Below are 17,396 nucleotides of genomic sequence, written 5' to 3' on the forward strand. Positions count from 1 at the left end.
TATTGATTAGTTCAAAAAGCTTTAAGTGAAGGCATTTGCTTAAAGTTTTCCAGACTCTTCCTCATCCGTGCAAAGAGATTGGTTTGGCACAGAAAAGCATCCTCTCAAGTAGGACTTCAGTAAGCTTGAAATTTTTCAGAAAATTAATCAATTAAAAGAAGTATAAACCTATCTGTTAAGGCACATATTTGCTACATCCTGGTTGAAAACTATCAGAGTACTCCTGCAACCAACTACATAATGCTCAGCAGCACGTGCTTTGCTTACCTTGTGTCTGGAGCAGATGTAGTGTATATATTTCCCCTCTCTTTAAAGGAACGCTGATTAAATGTATTTTCAGAACAAGTCACAGAAGTGTCGTTTTTTCCAGGAGCAACATCCATTTCCACAGACTATTCACTTGGTAGATAACCCTGCTACCCCCTGAACCTGTGTAAACTACAAGGTGAGGTATTTTGCAGTCCTCAGGAGAGCAGCGAGCAGGGTACCACCCTGCTGAAACCACACCATACCTGAAAGCCCCACATCAGCACACTCCTCAGTGTAGATGCAACCACTGTTCCAGGTAGCTGCTTTCCTCACCCAGTCCATCTGAGTTGTCCAAGCTTTGATGGGTGGTATTTTAACCACGTGTCCTGGTTTTGGCTGGGATAGAGTTAATTTTCTTCTCAGTTGGTACAATGCTGCATTTTGGATATAGTATGAGAATGATGTTGTTACCACACTGATGTTTTAGTTGTTGCTGGGTAGCGTTTATACTAAGTCAAGGACTTTTCAGCTTCTCAGTCCCTGCCAGCAAGGAGGCTGGAAGGGCACAAGAACTAGGGAGGGGACACAGCCAGGACAGCTGACCCCAACTGGCCAAAGGGAACGTCATGCTCAGTATACATAAACTGGGGGGGGCTGGCCAGAGCCAGGGACTGGCTGGGCATCGGCCAGCGGGTGGTGAGCAGTTGTATTGTACATCACTTTTCTTTTTCCCTTTTGGGTTTTATTCCTCTCTCTCTCTCTCTCCCCTCTTTTCATTACAATTGTTAATATTATTTCAATTATTAAATTGTTCTTATCCCAGCCCACAAGTTTTATCTTTTTCCTGATTCTCCTCCCCATCCCACTGGGGGTGGGAAGGGAGAGCGAGCGAGCAGCTGTGTGGTACTTAGTTGCTGGCTGGGGTTAAACCACAACACCATATTTAATATTTCCATCCTCTTACTTTCGTTATAGGTGGCGTCATTACCAGCTCTTTGGTACCACAACCGTTAGATAAAATAGCTGAGCACTGGAATTCTGTTGTGGAAGGTCCTCCCAACCAGGTCCATCATGTTCAAATAGAAAACCGAAAGTTCCTCCATATCCAAGCTAAAATGGGACAATTCTGATACGCACATCTGCAGTTTTGGAAAAAAGAGAGTAATTAGCACAATGAAACTCACCTCACTGGAAAGTTAAGCAAGTGCAAAAGGTAATTTTGTCAAGACGGCAATGAAGGGGGGGGATGGGGGGGGGGGGGTGTGCAGCTGTAAGGACATGTACCACTCACCATTTTCATCAGTTTGACAACCATCAGAATGGCTGCCACGGGCTCAGCCATCTGATCTTCATGGATGTCTAACCAGTTTAAATGTTCCCTATGGAAAGATATTTTAAAATAACGTAGGGAGAGGAAAATTACAAGAGAATGAAAGGAAGTCCTTAACGTTTCCAATTGTTGCAGGATGAAGGAGAAAAACAGTGTCTACAGCTGCCTTTGCTGCTCAGACAAACTTTTAACTGAGCAGCTCAGACAGCAAACAGCATGCCAGAACGAAAGGGGAGGAACGTGTCCCCGGGGGAAGAGGGATGACTAAACTTCAAGCAGAGAATCTAATTACTTGGCTTTGGCATTCATCCCTACTGTTAATTAGGGTATCTCCCAACAGGAAAGCACAGCCACAATTTAACACTGAGGACCGTACGACTCACGGACCGAGGGCAATGAATGGAGCTTCGAGCAGAGATGCCGATTTAAACACGTGTGAGCAGGTCTGAAGCGTTGCATTGATCAGTGTTACTGATCAGTAAATTGCTTAGTTATTTTTGACAAAACTTGCTGTAGCAAAACAAAGAAAGAATAAGCTATTACCGACTCAAGTTACAAAGCACATGATAAGACATTGTCTTGAGAACAGCAAGAGCACCCCTTTGAAATGACCCAAAGGGGACAATAACAGTGCAGAAATTCTCCCCATGCTGCTGGGAACGCAAACCGCTCACGATACGGCTGCAGAGACGTTGTCTCCGTACTCTAGGAAAGGCAGCCTGAGGAAAGCCCTTTTCAATTACTCTTAACCAAGGCAGCTGGGCAGAATCCATCTTGCACATGACAGGGGGGACGTCAGAACTGGCCCCATTAGGACACAGGGATCTGGTCCACAGGCTCACTCAGGCGGGAACCGAGCCAGATTTTCTCCTGTGAGCCTGAGACTTCTGGAGGGTAGTAACCCAGGGGATGGAAAGCAGGGCAGCTCACTAGATCCATTCCCCGCCTGGTCCGAGGCGGGGATCGAGGGGCTCTCTCTTTCCACTTACCATAGGTCTCCCCAGGAAGCAATGGGAGGCTGAGCCACATTCAGAGCCTCAGACCATCTTAAGCTGTTTCATGAGGTGGCATTCATCCCGAGAGAAGCACAAGGATTAGAAATGGGACCTTCATTAAAATGTCTGAACTGCCAGAAGCCGGGACCTAGGGCAAGCTCTGGAGGGCACGGATGTCTACGAAGTACATAGCGCAGTATGCAATGACCGGCTGGAAAGTGACTTCCGAGGCATCTACCAAGAGCTGCAGCCAAGTAGTGTTTCAGGGCACTACTCAACTTTTCTGGGCAACTGTATCTCTGGAGCTGGTGCCAGTCTGAAATTCCTGTGAGAGGTACCAGACACCTGAGAAATTCAGGAGGTCTTGAAGCAATACAGATACCAGTCTTGGAAATAGTTCTTTTGAAGTTTGTGCTGCAATTATTTACAAGTACCTTTCCCCCTGCTTTTCCTTTCCCCTCCCATGTAAAAAAAAAATCTAGTTGAGGTGACCCAGCATAAGGATTAAGAGTCCTTGCAGCATGGAATCAAGATGGAGCTAACGTCTATCAGAAAAAACATCTGAAAGCTGTTGATGCTTCTTGCAAACTCTTGGCTTTAAAATAAAATTCTGCTCACAGAATGCTTCCCACCATTTTTTTCCTGAACACCATAAACACTGGCAGTACTCATCTGACGGTCATCAGTGGCTCCGGCACATCTGGAACAGCTTGAAGCCAGAGCCTTTATGCAAAGTCATGCCCACAGAGACAAGAAAGCAAATTCTCGGTTACAAACAAAAAGTTGATAGATCTGGCTCAACTGGACAGTTAGAAGAACAAGGGTGGAAGTGTCCTCCAACCAAGAGTACACAACTCGTGCACCAGACTGGGGAGGAGGGAAGGAGAGCACCCTTACATACATTGCTCGGGCAGGAAGTATTTAGCTTAAGTATCAGCCATCCGCACACCCAACAGTATGAACCGCTTGAGGAAAAAGTCTGGCTTTTCTCTTCTTGGCACAAAATGAAACTGAAGGCAAACGGTGCTTCTGTAGTACAGAACGATAACAATCTCAGCAATTCTTTGGCTCATGCCAGGAAATTCTCCTCGCACACTGCGCCCAGGTTATCAGCCTTATCAGATTGGATGCAAAAAGGAACATGACAGGTGTGAGAAGGCGAAAACCCCCGGTCTCCACAACACAGCTTGCAAAGAGAAAACAACACTTTACACAGGGAAAACCCAAACTATGGCTCGACAAACGGCTGGGTTAGGAAACAGAGGGCACTCAGCACCCTACACGCCTGTGTGTTGTACATACCGTGTCAGTTACCACTTAGGTAAAAACACTGAATTACAAATACTGAGAGTGGACACATACCTACCTCAGCTCTGCTGCTCAGTGGAGGGCGTCAGGAATTCCCAAATAATGCAGACCAGTTCTTCCCTTACGCTGCTCATCACCAGAGCACGAGCTATTTCACAAATGAATCAAGTATCCTCGTTCTTCTCTCACTAAAGGGAAATCCAAGCTAGTGAGCAGCAACACATCCAACTCACCCCACATCTAGCACATCTGATTCCAAGCAGCTGTTTGTGACCTTAAAGTCTGTGTCCCACTCTTAAAACTGAGATGAATTTACGTATTTCCCCTAACAGATGAGAGCTACAACTAACACTATTCTGAAGATTAGAGACCCCATATAAACACCAATTTTAATTAGTTTTGCTAAGTTTTAAGAGGAGACTTATGAAAGCCCTTAGTGAAGGTTTACAAACCTTGACTTCCCAGAGGCCACAGGACACCTGATGAGAGAGAGTGAAGTGAGAACAGTCTCGCCAGCAGGTAGTGCCAGCGTTATTTCACCCACACCTGAGCTACTTCATAGACTGTTGGGAAGCTCAGACGTGGAACCATACAAATGCTCCTCACACCACCAGCTGCTTCAGAGGTGAAGTGACACCACAAACCTTTCTTAAGGATTCATTTGTCCAGGTCCCCTGGGTTCAGTGGCAGTAACGTTGCTTCAGGAATCTCTACTGTGTGGAAAGCTCTTGTGTTGCTTCTCAGCATTTGATCTGCGTAACCAAAGAAACGCTCATGCAGACAATAAGACGACCAACACATATTCCCTTCTGCACAGCTTGCACTGGTGTAGTCATCCATGTTCATTCTAGCGCCTTTATCCTATATTCTATATACCTATATATTCTATTCTAGATACTCATGTACTTTTGACATCCTGAGAAGTCACAGCACAAAACAGCTTTCCCAGACTCCTGAAATTCCCTCCTCTAGGGAAAATGACAGAAGAGACTGATTCTAGACATCTCAGCTTCAGATCACCTGGTGTTCTGAAACTCAAAACATCACTGTGCCTGCATCTTCCTTACCTAAATGTTCAAAATACTTAATGATATAATATTACGAATAACAATCTCTGCCAAAAGTTTAACAGATTTAGAGCTTCATATTTCAAACACACTACAATAGGTAAGTTAATTCCCATCACTTTCACTTATAAATCAATTATGGATTTATTACAGCCAAGTTTAAGACAATTAACCTTTTGCATAGTTCAATGAAGCTACAACTACAAAGGCAATTTCTACATAAAACAGCCCCAAACCCCAGTTTTGTTCTCAGTGTTTTGGTTTTCTATTATCTCACTAGTGATGAGAGACACAGACTCCAAGCAGCCTGGACTGAATTTATTTTTAGGAGCAATGCTCTACAAGATATATAATTAACAAATTAAAAAGCCCGAAATAGTTCCACAGAGCAGCCCACACCACTTTTTCAGCTTGTCACACACGACAACAGGCGGTTGTCGTGCCCAGCTATAACCCCTCACCAGCAGCATTTTGTCCAGTTTTCATAATCTATGAGTTTGCGCCAATTTGCTTCAGGAGTAGCTCCCACCAGGCACAAAGGAAAAACTCTCAGCTCGCAGGATGACAGCTACGCCTGCTCCCTAGCTTGCGCTCACGGCAGCTATGCTTCAGAATACACATGTGCATGTCACAGAAACATGTATCCAGCCCACAAATGGGGAGAAAACCCCTTCGAGATTTAAGTGAAAACTTGATAAATTAAGAGCTTTCTGGAACTTCAGAGTATAAAACTTCTGAAGATGATAATTATCAGTCTCTGGGTCTCTTCGCTCAGGTTTTTTAGATGTAACAATGGACTGGGATAAACATGAGTTACTGATTATTTTGATCTAACTACTTATCCCTTTGACATGTATGATAACTAAACATTAGTAAAAATGTGTACTTACAGTATAGAGTTTAAAACAAACTCATTAAACCCACAGCTTTTTGCTCCCAAACAAATATAAAAAGAAAACAGTATGGTAGTTTATACCCCATTTATTAAGACAGAGTAATCTATTACTTAATACACTGGTTGGGTAGCCATAAATCACATTATTTTCTTACTATATTAAGATGCAAGACAGTTTGGCAACCAGACAACAAAGACAAATTAGGCAGGGTGGAGAAACATTTAAGCTGTAGCGGGTTAAAAAAACACCTAAGCTAAGGAGACCTAAACCAGCGCAGTTATACAAGGTGCTGGCATCGGGTGACGCTTGGCACGACACACTTGCCAGCCAGCTCCTCGAGTGCCCGGCGGGCCTGCCAGGGCCCCTTCAACTGGAATGTCAGGAAAAGGTCCAGGGACCGTCTGGGTGCCGCTTTTTTGGACACCTACCAAAGAGCGCATCATCAAAAGCTACAGTTTTTCTGTGCAGCGATCGCATAGTTTCTTGTAAGAATGAAGGCTTCTGGTAAGAAAGTTTATAGTGCAATCTGAATTAATTTGTGCCCACAGTGTCATTATTCATTCTCCCCAAACAGTTTAAATATAATCGTGTAGTTATTTGCTATCTCTGTAAAGATATTACAAAGTAGTGCTTATACAGTTCGTGACTACATAGATTCAATTTTAATAAATACATCTCTTCATGCTTTTGCAAAACTACACGTACGAAAGCAAGAAGTGACAAAGCAGCCAAATACTTTTCTATCATCCAACAGTTACTAAAATTCCCAGGGCTCTAAGAAGTTAACACACCTTATCGCACAGGAAGCACACCCCATGTTCAACTGAACAGCTGCTCACAGAACAAAACCTAATTCTGCTTCCTGTTTGCCAACACGCCGCCAAGTTACAACTCCTGCTGAGAAATAAGAGGTTGCTTTACTCCAGACAAGCAAGTTCAGATATGTTTTTGCTTGTCAGTGTAGCTGTGTGTGCTTAATAAGGAGATCTGAAACATTAGCTATATCACACTTACACAATTATGTTATTTTTTTCCTACTGAAGACAGGAGAAAAAAAAAAAAAAAAAAAAGGTCAAGCACCAGGAGCTTCTTCGGCTCATAAATACATTTTGTTGGTACCTAAGAAACTTAGCTGGTAACAGCTGTAGCTTCAAATTTACAAAGTGAACATTTATTCAAATTGAAAAGCATATACATGACAGTTACCTTGATAACAACAGATTTAAAGATGGTTAAAATCCTATTGAAATAGAAGTTTTGTAAATGGAATATTTTATGAAAATAAGAGATGGCAATGCTTCATTGAAATAACAGATTGAAAATTTGCTTCTTGAAACAACTACTCAAATCAGTATGGCAACATGCAAGCAAATTAAGTGAAAGCACCAGATTTCTTTTCAGTCTTTAAATGATTGCAAGGTTGAAGTCATCAAGAGGTGAGCTTTTTTCTTTTACAGAGTCTTGATTTAAGACATAGTGAGAGTGGGGAAACTTCTTAAGAAGCACCTTCAAGAGATTCTCACCTCATTGCACAACACTGTATGCATCTTGCTGTGAAAACATCAAGACTTCTTCTTTTCAAAGCCCTTATGGGTAGAATTTTCAATTAACAATGAAAAAAAGCTTGAAATTCAGACATACTAAGTCAACCACGTTTGGCAGACAACCCATGGTCAAGGTCAATGATTCTTTGTACATCAATATTGCAAAAAGGGGGAACAGTTAGCAGTGTTACACCATGCTTTGCAAGAGTTAACACTTAAAAATCCACTGATTACTGTCTATTGTAAGACCTTTTAAAAAGCAATTACGAACAAAAAAAACCTCCTTTGGTCACAGTCAGGAGACAACTGCTCAGGCAAGTGTGGCAATAGCAGGAAAACACACACCAATCAACTGGCTGTAATATATAAATAAAGCTGAAGATACAAATAAAATAGTCCTTTTATTTGCAATGCATGCCACGCACAAAGTTAGAGAGAATTTTTAGAATTCCAATATATTAATGCTCACCATATTGGTGTACTTCAGGTAGCTTCAAAAAAAGACAATGAACACACACATGCTTGGAGGCATCTTATTAACATATATATATGGACTACATAGGTTCTTGCAGACTAAGGTTTGGCACATACATTTCACAACAACATTTTAGGAAAATGAGACTCAAAAAGTGCTTTCGTAATTTTAAATGTGAACAGTTTAAAAAGGAGACAAATATTGTTATTTTAGAAAGAATCACAGAAGATTCAGTTCATATTTTTCCATTAAATACTGTATTTCAAGATAGCTTTGAAAAACAAAGAACCATGCTCCCCACACATTCATCTGGTACTCAGCAACTTCTGACTTGACAGCTTCAGCCTTATGTGCAACTTTGCAGCAGAGATAAGCTTTAAAGCATTCTGCAAATATTTTGGCTTGCACATGGAGACTAAAGCAAACTGGTTTCGTATCACAGAAACTCAGAATCTTTGCTTGTTTTCAAGTAGTGCAGAACCTTGAAGTTAAATACGGACTTAAGGATGTGACTGACTGCCAGGATGACATCTAGCAAAGGCTTGAATTCATCTTATCAAACACTAAGGATACACAGACAGGTCTTCCAAAGACTACATGCTCCTGATTTAAAGACTATTGTTTTGTAAGCAACAAGTCTTCAAATACACACAAAATTTAAAATACATAAATGCAAAACATGGCTTTGTAACTTATTTTAAGGGAAGTTTCATTCTGACAAGTAAATTATCTGGACAAGTGTCTATATGTCCTTAAAAGTATTTTCAGAAGAGTAATGCCTTTAAAACGGATAAAAAACCCCAACCCGCAGACCCTCATATATAGTCAAAATATAGTACAGTTATTTCTCTCCAATTCCATGGGGACATAAAATAGATTACTAAAAAGTTCTGGAATTAAAAAAATTAGGGCATTAAATCCAATTCTGTTCTACAATGATCAAGTTAAGAGTAAAAAAACGCTATGTGCTGTACGTTAATGCATTAATTACATTGTTTTATTTACACAATAATTTTCCAACATTAGATAACACGTTCTATGGAAATTATTTTTATTTCCATATCTTTGTAAACTGGAGCTGATGCTGACTTTCTTTGTAAGATTTCTTGCAAAATACTCCTACCGAGTAAGCCCTTTCTATAGCCCTTTCTGCAGAAATGAGAATCACCTTGAAAGAACACTTTGCAAGACAGGCTCAAATACTTATCTGCTGTGTAACCAAATTAGATTGGAATCCTGTTAGCATACCTTATTACATCCAATCTTATTGTTAAACAAAGATAAAAATCAGTGGTTTGTGCACAACTTTTGAAGACTACATGTGTAAAGGTTTTTCTAAACAAAACCAGGTTAAAAGTTAAAGCATACTCGCATACTCCTCAAACAGAAATGAGGAATCAACTGCATTTTCAACATACTAACATTTTAGTGCCTTTAGAACTGAAAAATGTATTCATGAGGAAATACACTGCAACTTGAGTGGCCAACACTCAAGTCTGTAATTTAAAAAGTGATAAAAACCACACTACCAAGTTATTCTGTATATTTCAGTGAAGCAAGGCTTTAAAAAGCTTTAGAGAAATATTTTTTTTTTTTGTTGAGTGCTTTAAGGGAGCAATAAATCCTCTCCATAAAGATTATTTACACAAATGCAAGAGCAAACTTTCTGAGATAAGGGTTTGGGGTTTTTATTTTTTAAGATTCCACCACATGATAAAAAAATTAAATGAATGTGTATTCCTGAACACATTGATAATGTCACAATTAGAATCTCATGGGCTAGTTTATGACAAGCAACTGCAACATGTGTAAACAAAAACCAGGTCCCTACATTGGGACAAAGCTTGGTTGCGGGTTGACTGTATGATACTAATATTGAAAGCAATATCTAAAAGTAAACTCATCTGGAATTCAGATCCAACAGAGGGAACAGTGAGAATGACACAGTGAAGGTACACTTAGGTGTGATTTCATGCTGGTGACTTTTTTTTTCCCCTCCCTCTTTTTATGCTTAGAGCAGATTTTAAGCCAGGAGTTGCATATCCAATGACACACATACAGTTCAAAACTTAAGTGACCATTAGCACATTTGTACACATACTTACACAAACTTAGTATTTACATATTCTAAACAAAGTTCCATTTTAACAGTTGAAGTCTTTTAACACATGAAAGAAGATAAGCTACTACAAAGAATGCATAACGGGATCACAATTTTTCCACAAGCATATAAACACGTGTTTTAAAGTGCTTTCTGGGTGCTTCAGATTAACTCCTTGCAGTATGAGCTTCTACATAGTGCTGTTCCAGTCATTACAAAATTATTTAAATCATTCCCCTTCAGGTGCATTGTGAGTTCAAGAAAAAATGATGACACTGGTGATGTAAAAGTTTTAAGCTCTACCAACATAAATGTATACATTACTTAAGTTCAGATGAAGTTGTCAAATACTTTGGTTTATCATAGCTTGGGATAAATATTTGATAGAACAGAAATTGCACCTCTCCACTCTAAGTTTTTTTACTAAAAAAAATACCCCAACATAAATTGACAGTATTCTTTGGTAAAAACAGGACATTTGGCCAGTTTGTGTGTACATCTATTTATTAAAATAGTCTAAAAGTGAACAAATGCCACTGCTGTACTGTCAATTTACAGGAATAGCCATTCCTTACTCAGTGGGGAGTATCAAAACATTAAGCTTAGCAGTTAGCTATGTAACAAGCTGAAACACCTTCAGCAACCATTAAAGGGGATCAATAATGTTTTAGAATACTTTTTGCTTAACATTTATCCTTTACATTACAAAAACTGTGAAATGCTCTATGCCTGCAGACAAGTCCATTACTTTGCCGTGACTACAGAAACATTATTCAATGGTGTACACTTAGGTTTCTGGTAAGCATGTAACAAAAACCAGAAACATGATGTGCTGACCAACCAATATTCAATGGCACAGTATTTGTGCATCACCTATACTAAGTACTAAGAAAAGCCTATTAAAAATTCAGTTAACTGCTACAAGTTACGTGAATATATAAAAACAGAGCAGATATACAAGTATAACACTGAACGGACTGTACTTTATTAGCACAAAAAGCCAGAACAAGGCACAGCAAGCAGAAAAATACATCAATAGAAGGGTTAGTGTAGCATACAAGAATAACGTTTATTGTACTTGCAGCCAAAATGTTCCCTACCTCGCACAGGTCACTGCCATAGAGAAGTAATAACACACTGTAGCAGCTGGTAAAGAAACTAGGGAGCACTCCTAATTGGTACAAAACATTAAAAGGGGTCAGGGCATTCCAATAAATTTTTTAGTGCAAAAATGTCTAAGACAGAACTATTTTAAGTTCCATCTCCGATTAAATAAGCAAACAGAACTCAGAATCTTGTTTCCAAGTAACCTGTTGAAACTATAATCAGTGCATATTACTTTAAAACATGGAAAGATATTTACAAATAAAGTGTAACAGTACCTTTGAAACCTGACATCTATTTCAGATATGTCAGATTTTGTATTCTGATTATAATAATTCAGTCACTTGTCATTTTCTCCACAAAAATATCAGATGTCTTTAAATAATCAAACATATTTTTTCCTCTTCACTATTACCTTCCATTGTAAGTTGCTAGCAGTGAGGCCAGCAAATTCTGTTCAGAAAAAAAAAAGCGCAACCTTTTGTTCCATGGCAATAATCTAATCCCGTGTCCTGCCACTGAATCAGTAATTCACATTGGAAGGTATTTTAACTGTCCAAGACAATATTAATTTTTCTAACAATGCCACTTAAATCTCCAAGTGTTTAAAACAGAATTACAGTACTGAGCAGGCATATTCAAGTCTTAATGATTAAGAAACCTTATACACTGAGAAAAGCTTGATTCATCTGTTAGCATCAAAGCTCCATTACCTCTTAATGGACTGCTGCTAATGAACTGCTCTTCATTAAAAGAAAATACTCTCATTCACTAGTATTTGGAAACTTGTTTGTGAGCTAAATTAGTACTTTGAGTAGTGGAAAGTTTTAAAGAAGATAATTTTAAAAAAATACTTCAGTTATTAGCAAAAATGCTCCTCTAATAAAGCCTTTCTTTATTAGCATTACACGAATGCCCCATGGAAAATGCCTCATAGTTTCTTCATCCAATTACTACAGCTATAAAAGGGAAACAAAATATTTAGAAATTAGCAAAAATATTTTCATTAGGCCTTAATGAAAAACGTGCAGAATTGTGTCTGCTTATTGTTTCCAAGAGGCATCACAACTTAGTTGGATTAACAGCAGGCAGCATCTGACAGGATACTAACACTCAGCTTAAATAGGATATTGCAGAAAAGCCAGATGTTGTTGGTGCGCTCGCTGCAGTTAAACTGTAACACACACACAAAAAAGCGTATTCTAGAAGCTTATTCTGATTTCCGTTTACTTTGTTTTTATAGGTTCCCGCTCCAGCCATCGCACCCTGACTTTTTGTTTATAGTGATACTCCTTTAGAAAGTCTTGCAACATTGAGGGTAGAGGAAGGTCATCAATTCCATCATACGTAGTGCACCTGCAGATTACTGCCCGGCAGATATACTGCAGACTAAAGGGGAAAGTCCTGTTCAGAGATACAGTAAGTAACGGTTCAAAGAACATGCAAGAGCTAGGGTCTTTGTAGTGTTCCAGAAGCCCTGTAACAGTGGAGGAGTGAAACACACAGGGATCGTGGGCATCGAAACTAAAGTTGTGATTCCACTGCTCAATGCGTGCATGTAGCGATCGGTTATAACGACGGAAGCTCACAGAGAAGAGGTAGTCCTCTTGCGCAGAATCCCTGAGCAAAAAAGTGCCTTCGGGTTTACCCTCCAGAAGTGCTTCTGCTTCATAGCGGTCCATCACACCCCAGTAACACGGGTTACCTGTGATCTGAAGTAAGTCTGGCACAAGGCAATGGATGTAATCAATTTGAGTATGCACTTTCCAAGCCCCCTGCCTGCTGATATGGCCATGGCTCTCTCCAGACATCTGACGCTGCTTCTGCCTGCGTGACTGCAGACAAAGTGTTGTTGTGTCCTCTTCAGAGTCACAGTTCCCTGGAGGTGTTATGTTTTTGTCCCCGGTCAGCTCAGTCATACCAGGGGCTAACTTTGGTCCCAGTTTATACAATGGATTTACCTGTGCTGTAGCTTCAAACGTATGTATTTGGGCATTGGGAGGGGGATCAACCCCTTCTTCAATACTAAGTCTACGTCTCTCTCTGAGCCTGTCTTCTTCGTCTTCTGTGGAGACCAAGGAAGGATCAAATGTGTCAAAAAATGTTGAATGAGGACTCACAGGCGCTGTGTGTTGTTTAATCAGATGCCACTTTTGAGCCAGATCTGAGCCTGCAGGAAAAGGGCATTTCTCAAGCATTAGTTCAGAGAGATGGATCTTTCTTTTGTTAGAAAACAGAGGTTTGGACTGTTTGCTGTAAGTCCGCATGGGAAAACACAGCCCCACAGTATCTTGCAGACGCTGTCGCAGAGAACGGCTGCCTACTGTCCTGTTTGATACGGCATCCATATCATGGACGGAGCTCACCCCATACCTCCTCTCCCTCCTCTGCAAACCACTTCGTGTTCTACCAAATCGTTTTTCAGTATCCAAGGAGCTCTGGGTTTTGGTAGAGCAGGAATGCTTCTTCTTCCCACCCCAAGGAGCATGCCGAGAATAAGAGTCCCTTCGAGCAAGTCTAGCTCCCGTGGTGACACACGAGTCATTTTCTTTCTCAATGCTTATTTCAACAATCTGAGGAATTTCTGTGACACAGTTTTGGTTCCGCCTTGCCGAATTCTTTGAAGGACTTAAACCTAATTGCAAAGCTATGTTTTCTCTCAAAGGGCTGCTGGGTTGTTGTTGAGCCAAATCAGTTATCTGGATAGCTTTCTCTTTAGCAGATGAGCAACTACTGGAGTTCACAACTACGTTTTCATTTTGGCTTCCACCCTCATGACTGAAGAGATTCTGGCACCTGTATTTGAAATTGTTCCACATCTTTCCCACTTTATCCATGGATTACGTTATCTAAATTCAAGAGGAAAAGAAACGTTAAAATAGACATATAGTTTAAAAAAATGAGGACACACCTTCAGTTATCAATTAAATTACGGACACAAGACAACTGTTAATTGAACACACCACATTTGAAAAAGTGCCCCAGCGTTTGTATGGTTATGTGGAAGTGACATGCATCACACCACCACTTCGGTATTTAGAAAAATCACCATGAAGAAAATGTTTGGGAAATTACAAGCAGGCCTTCCCATTTTTCTGTAGGCACATATGTAGGTCTGCATAGTTGTATCTGATGGACAGGAAATATGCCATCTAAAACTCTTCGTTCTAGGAAGACTTTATAAGTCATACGTAAGGTATGACTCCCTGATAAGCTTCCAATAAGCAGCAATAAAACAGATCCTGAAAAAGAACTGTTCAAATCACTCCAAACTATGAAAGCTGTTAGTGAAATCCAAGAAGTGCACTGCAAACGTCCAGATACATCACTTAAAAGCAAAAGCTCTAGCTGCAGGTCAGATAAATTCCAAGCTTTAACTGACAAGATTAAAAAAATTAGCACAAAACCAGAAATTTAGGAGGAAAGCATTCTTAAATGAAGCAATCACTAAAAGACAAGGAAAGGCTGTAAGGTATCAGCAGAATTTTAACATTATAAAGTCTCCATTATATTAATAAAAGCCATACATATGAAACAAAAAAAAAAAAACCCAAACTGTCTGGTTTTATTACAGATATAAAAGAATGAAAGAGCCCAAGGAGCTGTTCTATCTTTAGTAAGAGCACTTAAAAAGAAAGCAGCTCCACAGCAGAAATTCAATGACAGTGAATCATGAAGATACAGTAAAAAGATAAAAATATTAGCAGTGTGTATTCCGCGACTACTTTATAAACCAAAATTGATAACTGGAACAAGACTGCCAAAAACACAGGACTGCCCTAGGACAGACAGAAACAGGCTAATTCCGTACTAAAAAAAAGTCAGGCAATGCCAAGCTAAATTAGGTCTAATTAAGTTCCGAGAGAAGTGCTAAACTTAAATGACTAAAACATGTCATCTTTATCTAATGTAACTCTTAATGGAAACTGCTTTGCTCTTTGGAAACCGTATTTTGAAGCAACAGTCCTGTTGCTGCAGTTGTTCTCTGTTCACAGCTAGGAAGGAATCAGCAGCAGTTACTGCATGCACCGAGTCTCATGAAATAATGTGGATGATAAACCAGTAAGCAATACTCTAGCAATCCAAACTAGAAATCCCTTAAGATAGAAGGACAGCAGTAAACCCACGACTTTATAAGCAGAATCCACTGAGACCAGGGAGAGTCAGAGGTACAGCTTACATGAAAATCATGAAAGGACAGTGAATTGAAACACCTGTTACAGGAACAGAAAGCAAAAGGGGCTTTCTTCCCCACCCCCTCCTCAGATACTTCAGCAAACCTAACAAGCTAATTAAACCTTAAGAATTTAGTGTGGATGCAGGGAGGTGGGGGGATAAGTGGGGAAATCAGGCCTTAACATTCTCTGGAGACTACCAGTACAAGCTACCTGGAACACAGTGCTACTGACAATCTGAGTAACACCCTAGTAGTTATTAAGGAGGGAGACACTTGCAGAGAAATCTTATACACAGAAGATGCTATAGAGTTCAGTGCATACGTGAAAGTGAAATTGTGTAATCGCATGAGCAAGTGATGTCTTCCTGAACAAAAAAAAATAAATCCTAAATCTGTTTTTCCTGGAGTTGTCTGGACCAAGCTGAGGGACCGGGGGAGTTCTAAGAGCAGCAGAACTAACAAAGTCAGCTCACGTACAGATTTGTAGAAACCATACACCCAGGTATCGTGCCACGGCAATAACCATAGCTGTCTGCGGTGTCTCAGAATATCCACACTGACCAGGAGGCAGCGCATGACGTCTGGCTGCCAGCCTGTCAACACAGTGTATATAAGGTTCACTTCTGCCCACTTTTCTCTCAAGTTGTACACTTCTTTCTCTTCCTAGTCACAGAGATGGTGAACATTTTTGGGAAGGGAAAACGAAAAGAGAGTATATAATCCCCATTCCCTTGGGAAATCAGGCTAGAAACTGTACATATCTTTGTGACAATGAACTGGAATTACTTTTCTAACCAGTCATACACTATTTAGTGGTGTCTTTTATTCTAAGATTGCTTATTACTGCTCTTCCATTACGCTATTAGGTTAGAATGTCTTTAAACTGTTAGATAGCTGGAAAGTTCTCTACACTTGCCCAGAAAGATTCAAGAATATAAAAAAACAAACAAACCCTCCCACCCACAAAACCTCCATCATACTGGCTTGACAGACTGTAGTTTTCACAAGTTAAATTTAAGAGGTTAACTAGTTTTTGTCAAACTCAAGAGGATATAGATACCCTTCTTACCCAGAAAAGCATATGAGTCACTGTATCTTGTCTTGAGATTATACCTCAACATGAGCTTGCTAGATTCGTTCTCCGAGTTGTGGACATGATTACTACAGAAAGAGAAAAATGGTATTTTTGTTAGTTGTTAGAATATATTTTAATTTAGATATTTACAACCAGTCACTGGTACTAATTACATATTAAATGTGTGCATGCAACCACCTGCTCATGTATTTTTAATGCGTATTAACAAAACCAAAAAGCTTCACAGAACTTTGTTTTTCATCCATTAAAAACTTTTGCCAAATAGAGTCCAGGGGAGCACCCTCAAATGAAGCTTTTGAGGACCAAGAGCGAAGCCACAGCATTGGGATCGCTGAAGCGCCAGGCACAGTGGCCATACTCAGGCCTGTAACAGTGGTTTCCCCACGTTTTGGTCTCAAGTCCAAAGCAGCGGTTCCCAAGCTGTGGCTGGCAGTGCTGTCTGATCACCTCATACTGCCTCTCCTCCTTGTTTCCAGCTGCTATATCACATCAAAAGGCAGCTAAAAATACACACTTTTCTAATATTACTTTTCCAGGTAAGCAACTGCTGTACTTGCCACAAGGATGTTATATGATTGTGAAGCAAGAGAAATATGAACCTTGATTCTAAAAACGGGAAAGTAAGTGGAATACAAGACAAGTTCTTTATTAAAAGAGTAGGTCAGCACTTTCCTAAAATAATCATCATTGTTTTTCAGAAATCCAAGAGGAGTTGAGGGATTTAGTATGCTCGTACCATTGTCAGAAATTTTAAAGTAACAGGACAGAGAATAATTTGCTTCTCCACTCTAGAACCAAGCCCAGGACAGCACTAAGTGTTAACAGAAATCATTGGGAACTCATGTTAAAGCTTTACAAGCACAACAGGAAGAAAAATATTCAAATAGGATGCATATTTATTGGAATGAAAAACTATGGGGTTGAGCAATCACTAGGTGAATATTAAAAGTTACTATTCCTAGGCAGAAACTCCAGACTAATGTCAGAAAAGTACTAAACATTATGAGTTTCCATTCTCCTCTGGGAGCACTAAAATTGTTGAAACACTTTCAGT

General features: G+C 39.9%; 1 protein-coding gene across 5 annotated transcripts in view; it reads right to left on the reverse strand.

Annotated features, from left to right (window-relative positions):
- Positions 1 to 5,912: 5,912 nt before the first annotated feature.
- The window catches only part of SOCS5 (suppressor of cytokine signaling 5), a 92,836-nt gene continuing 81,352 nt past the window's right edge, over positions 5,913 to 17,396 (reverse strand). For 4 of the 5 annotated variants that reach the window (XM_080408312.1, XM_080408311.1, XM_080408310.1 and 1 more), the window contains 2 exons: positions 16,316 to 16,407; positions 5,913 to 13,918 (listed from right to left, as the gene is read on the reverse strand). In XM_080408312.1, the coding sequence (XP_080264438.1) occupies positions 12,296 to 13,906 (1,611 nt within the window). In that variant the 5' untranslated portion in view covers positions 13,907 to 13,918; positions 16,316 to 16,407 and the 3' untranslated portion in view covers positions 5,913 to 12,295. The remainder of the gene's footprint in view (positions 13,919 to 16,315; positions 16,408 to 17,396) is intronic. The other variant, XM_080408313.1, reaches the window with a different exon arrangement.

Source organism: Falco punctatus, assembly GCF_963210335.1.
Source record: "Falco punctatus genome assembly, chromosome: 12".
In the NCBI taxonomy this organism is placed as follows: Eukaryota; Metazoa; Chordata; class Aves; order Falconiformes; family Falconidae; genus Falco; species Falco punctatus.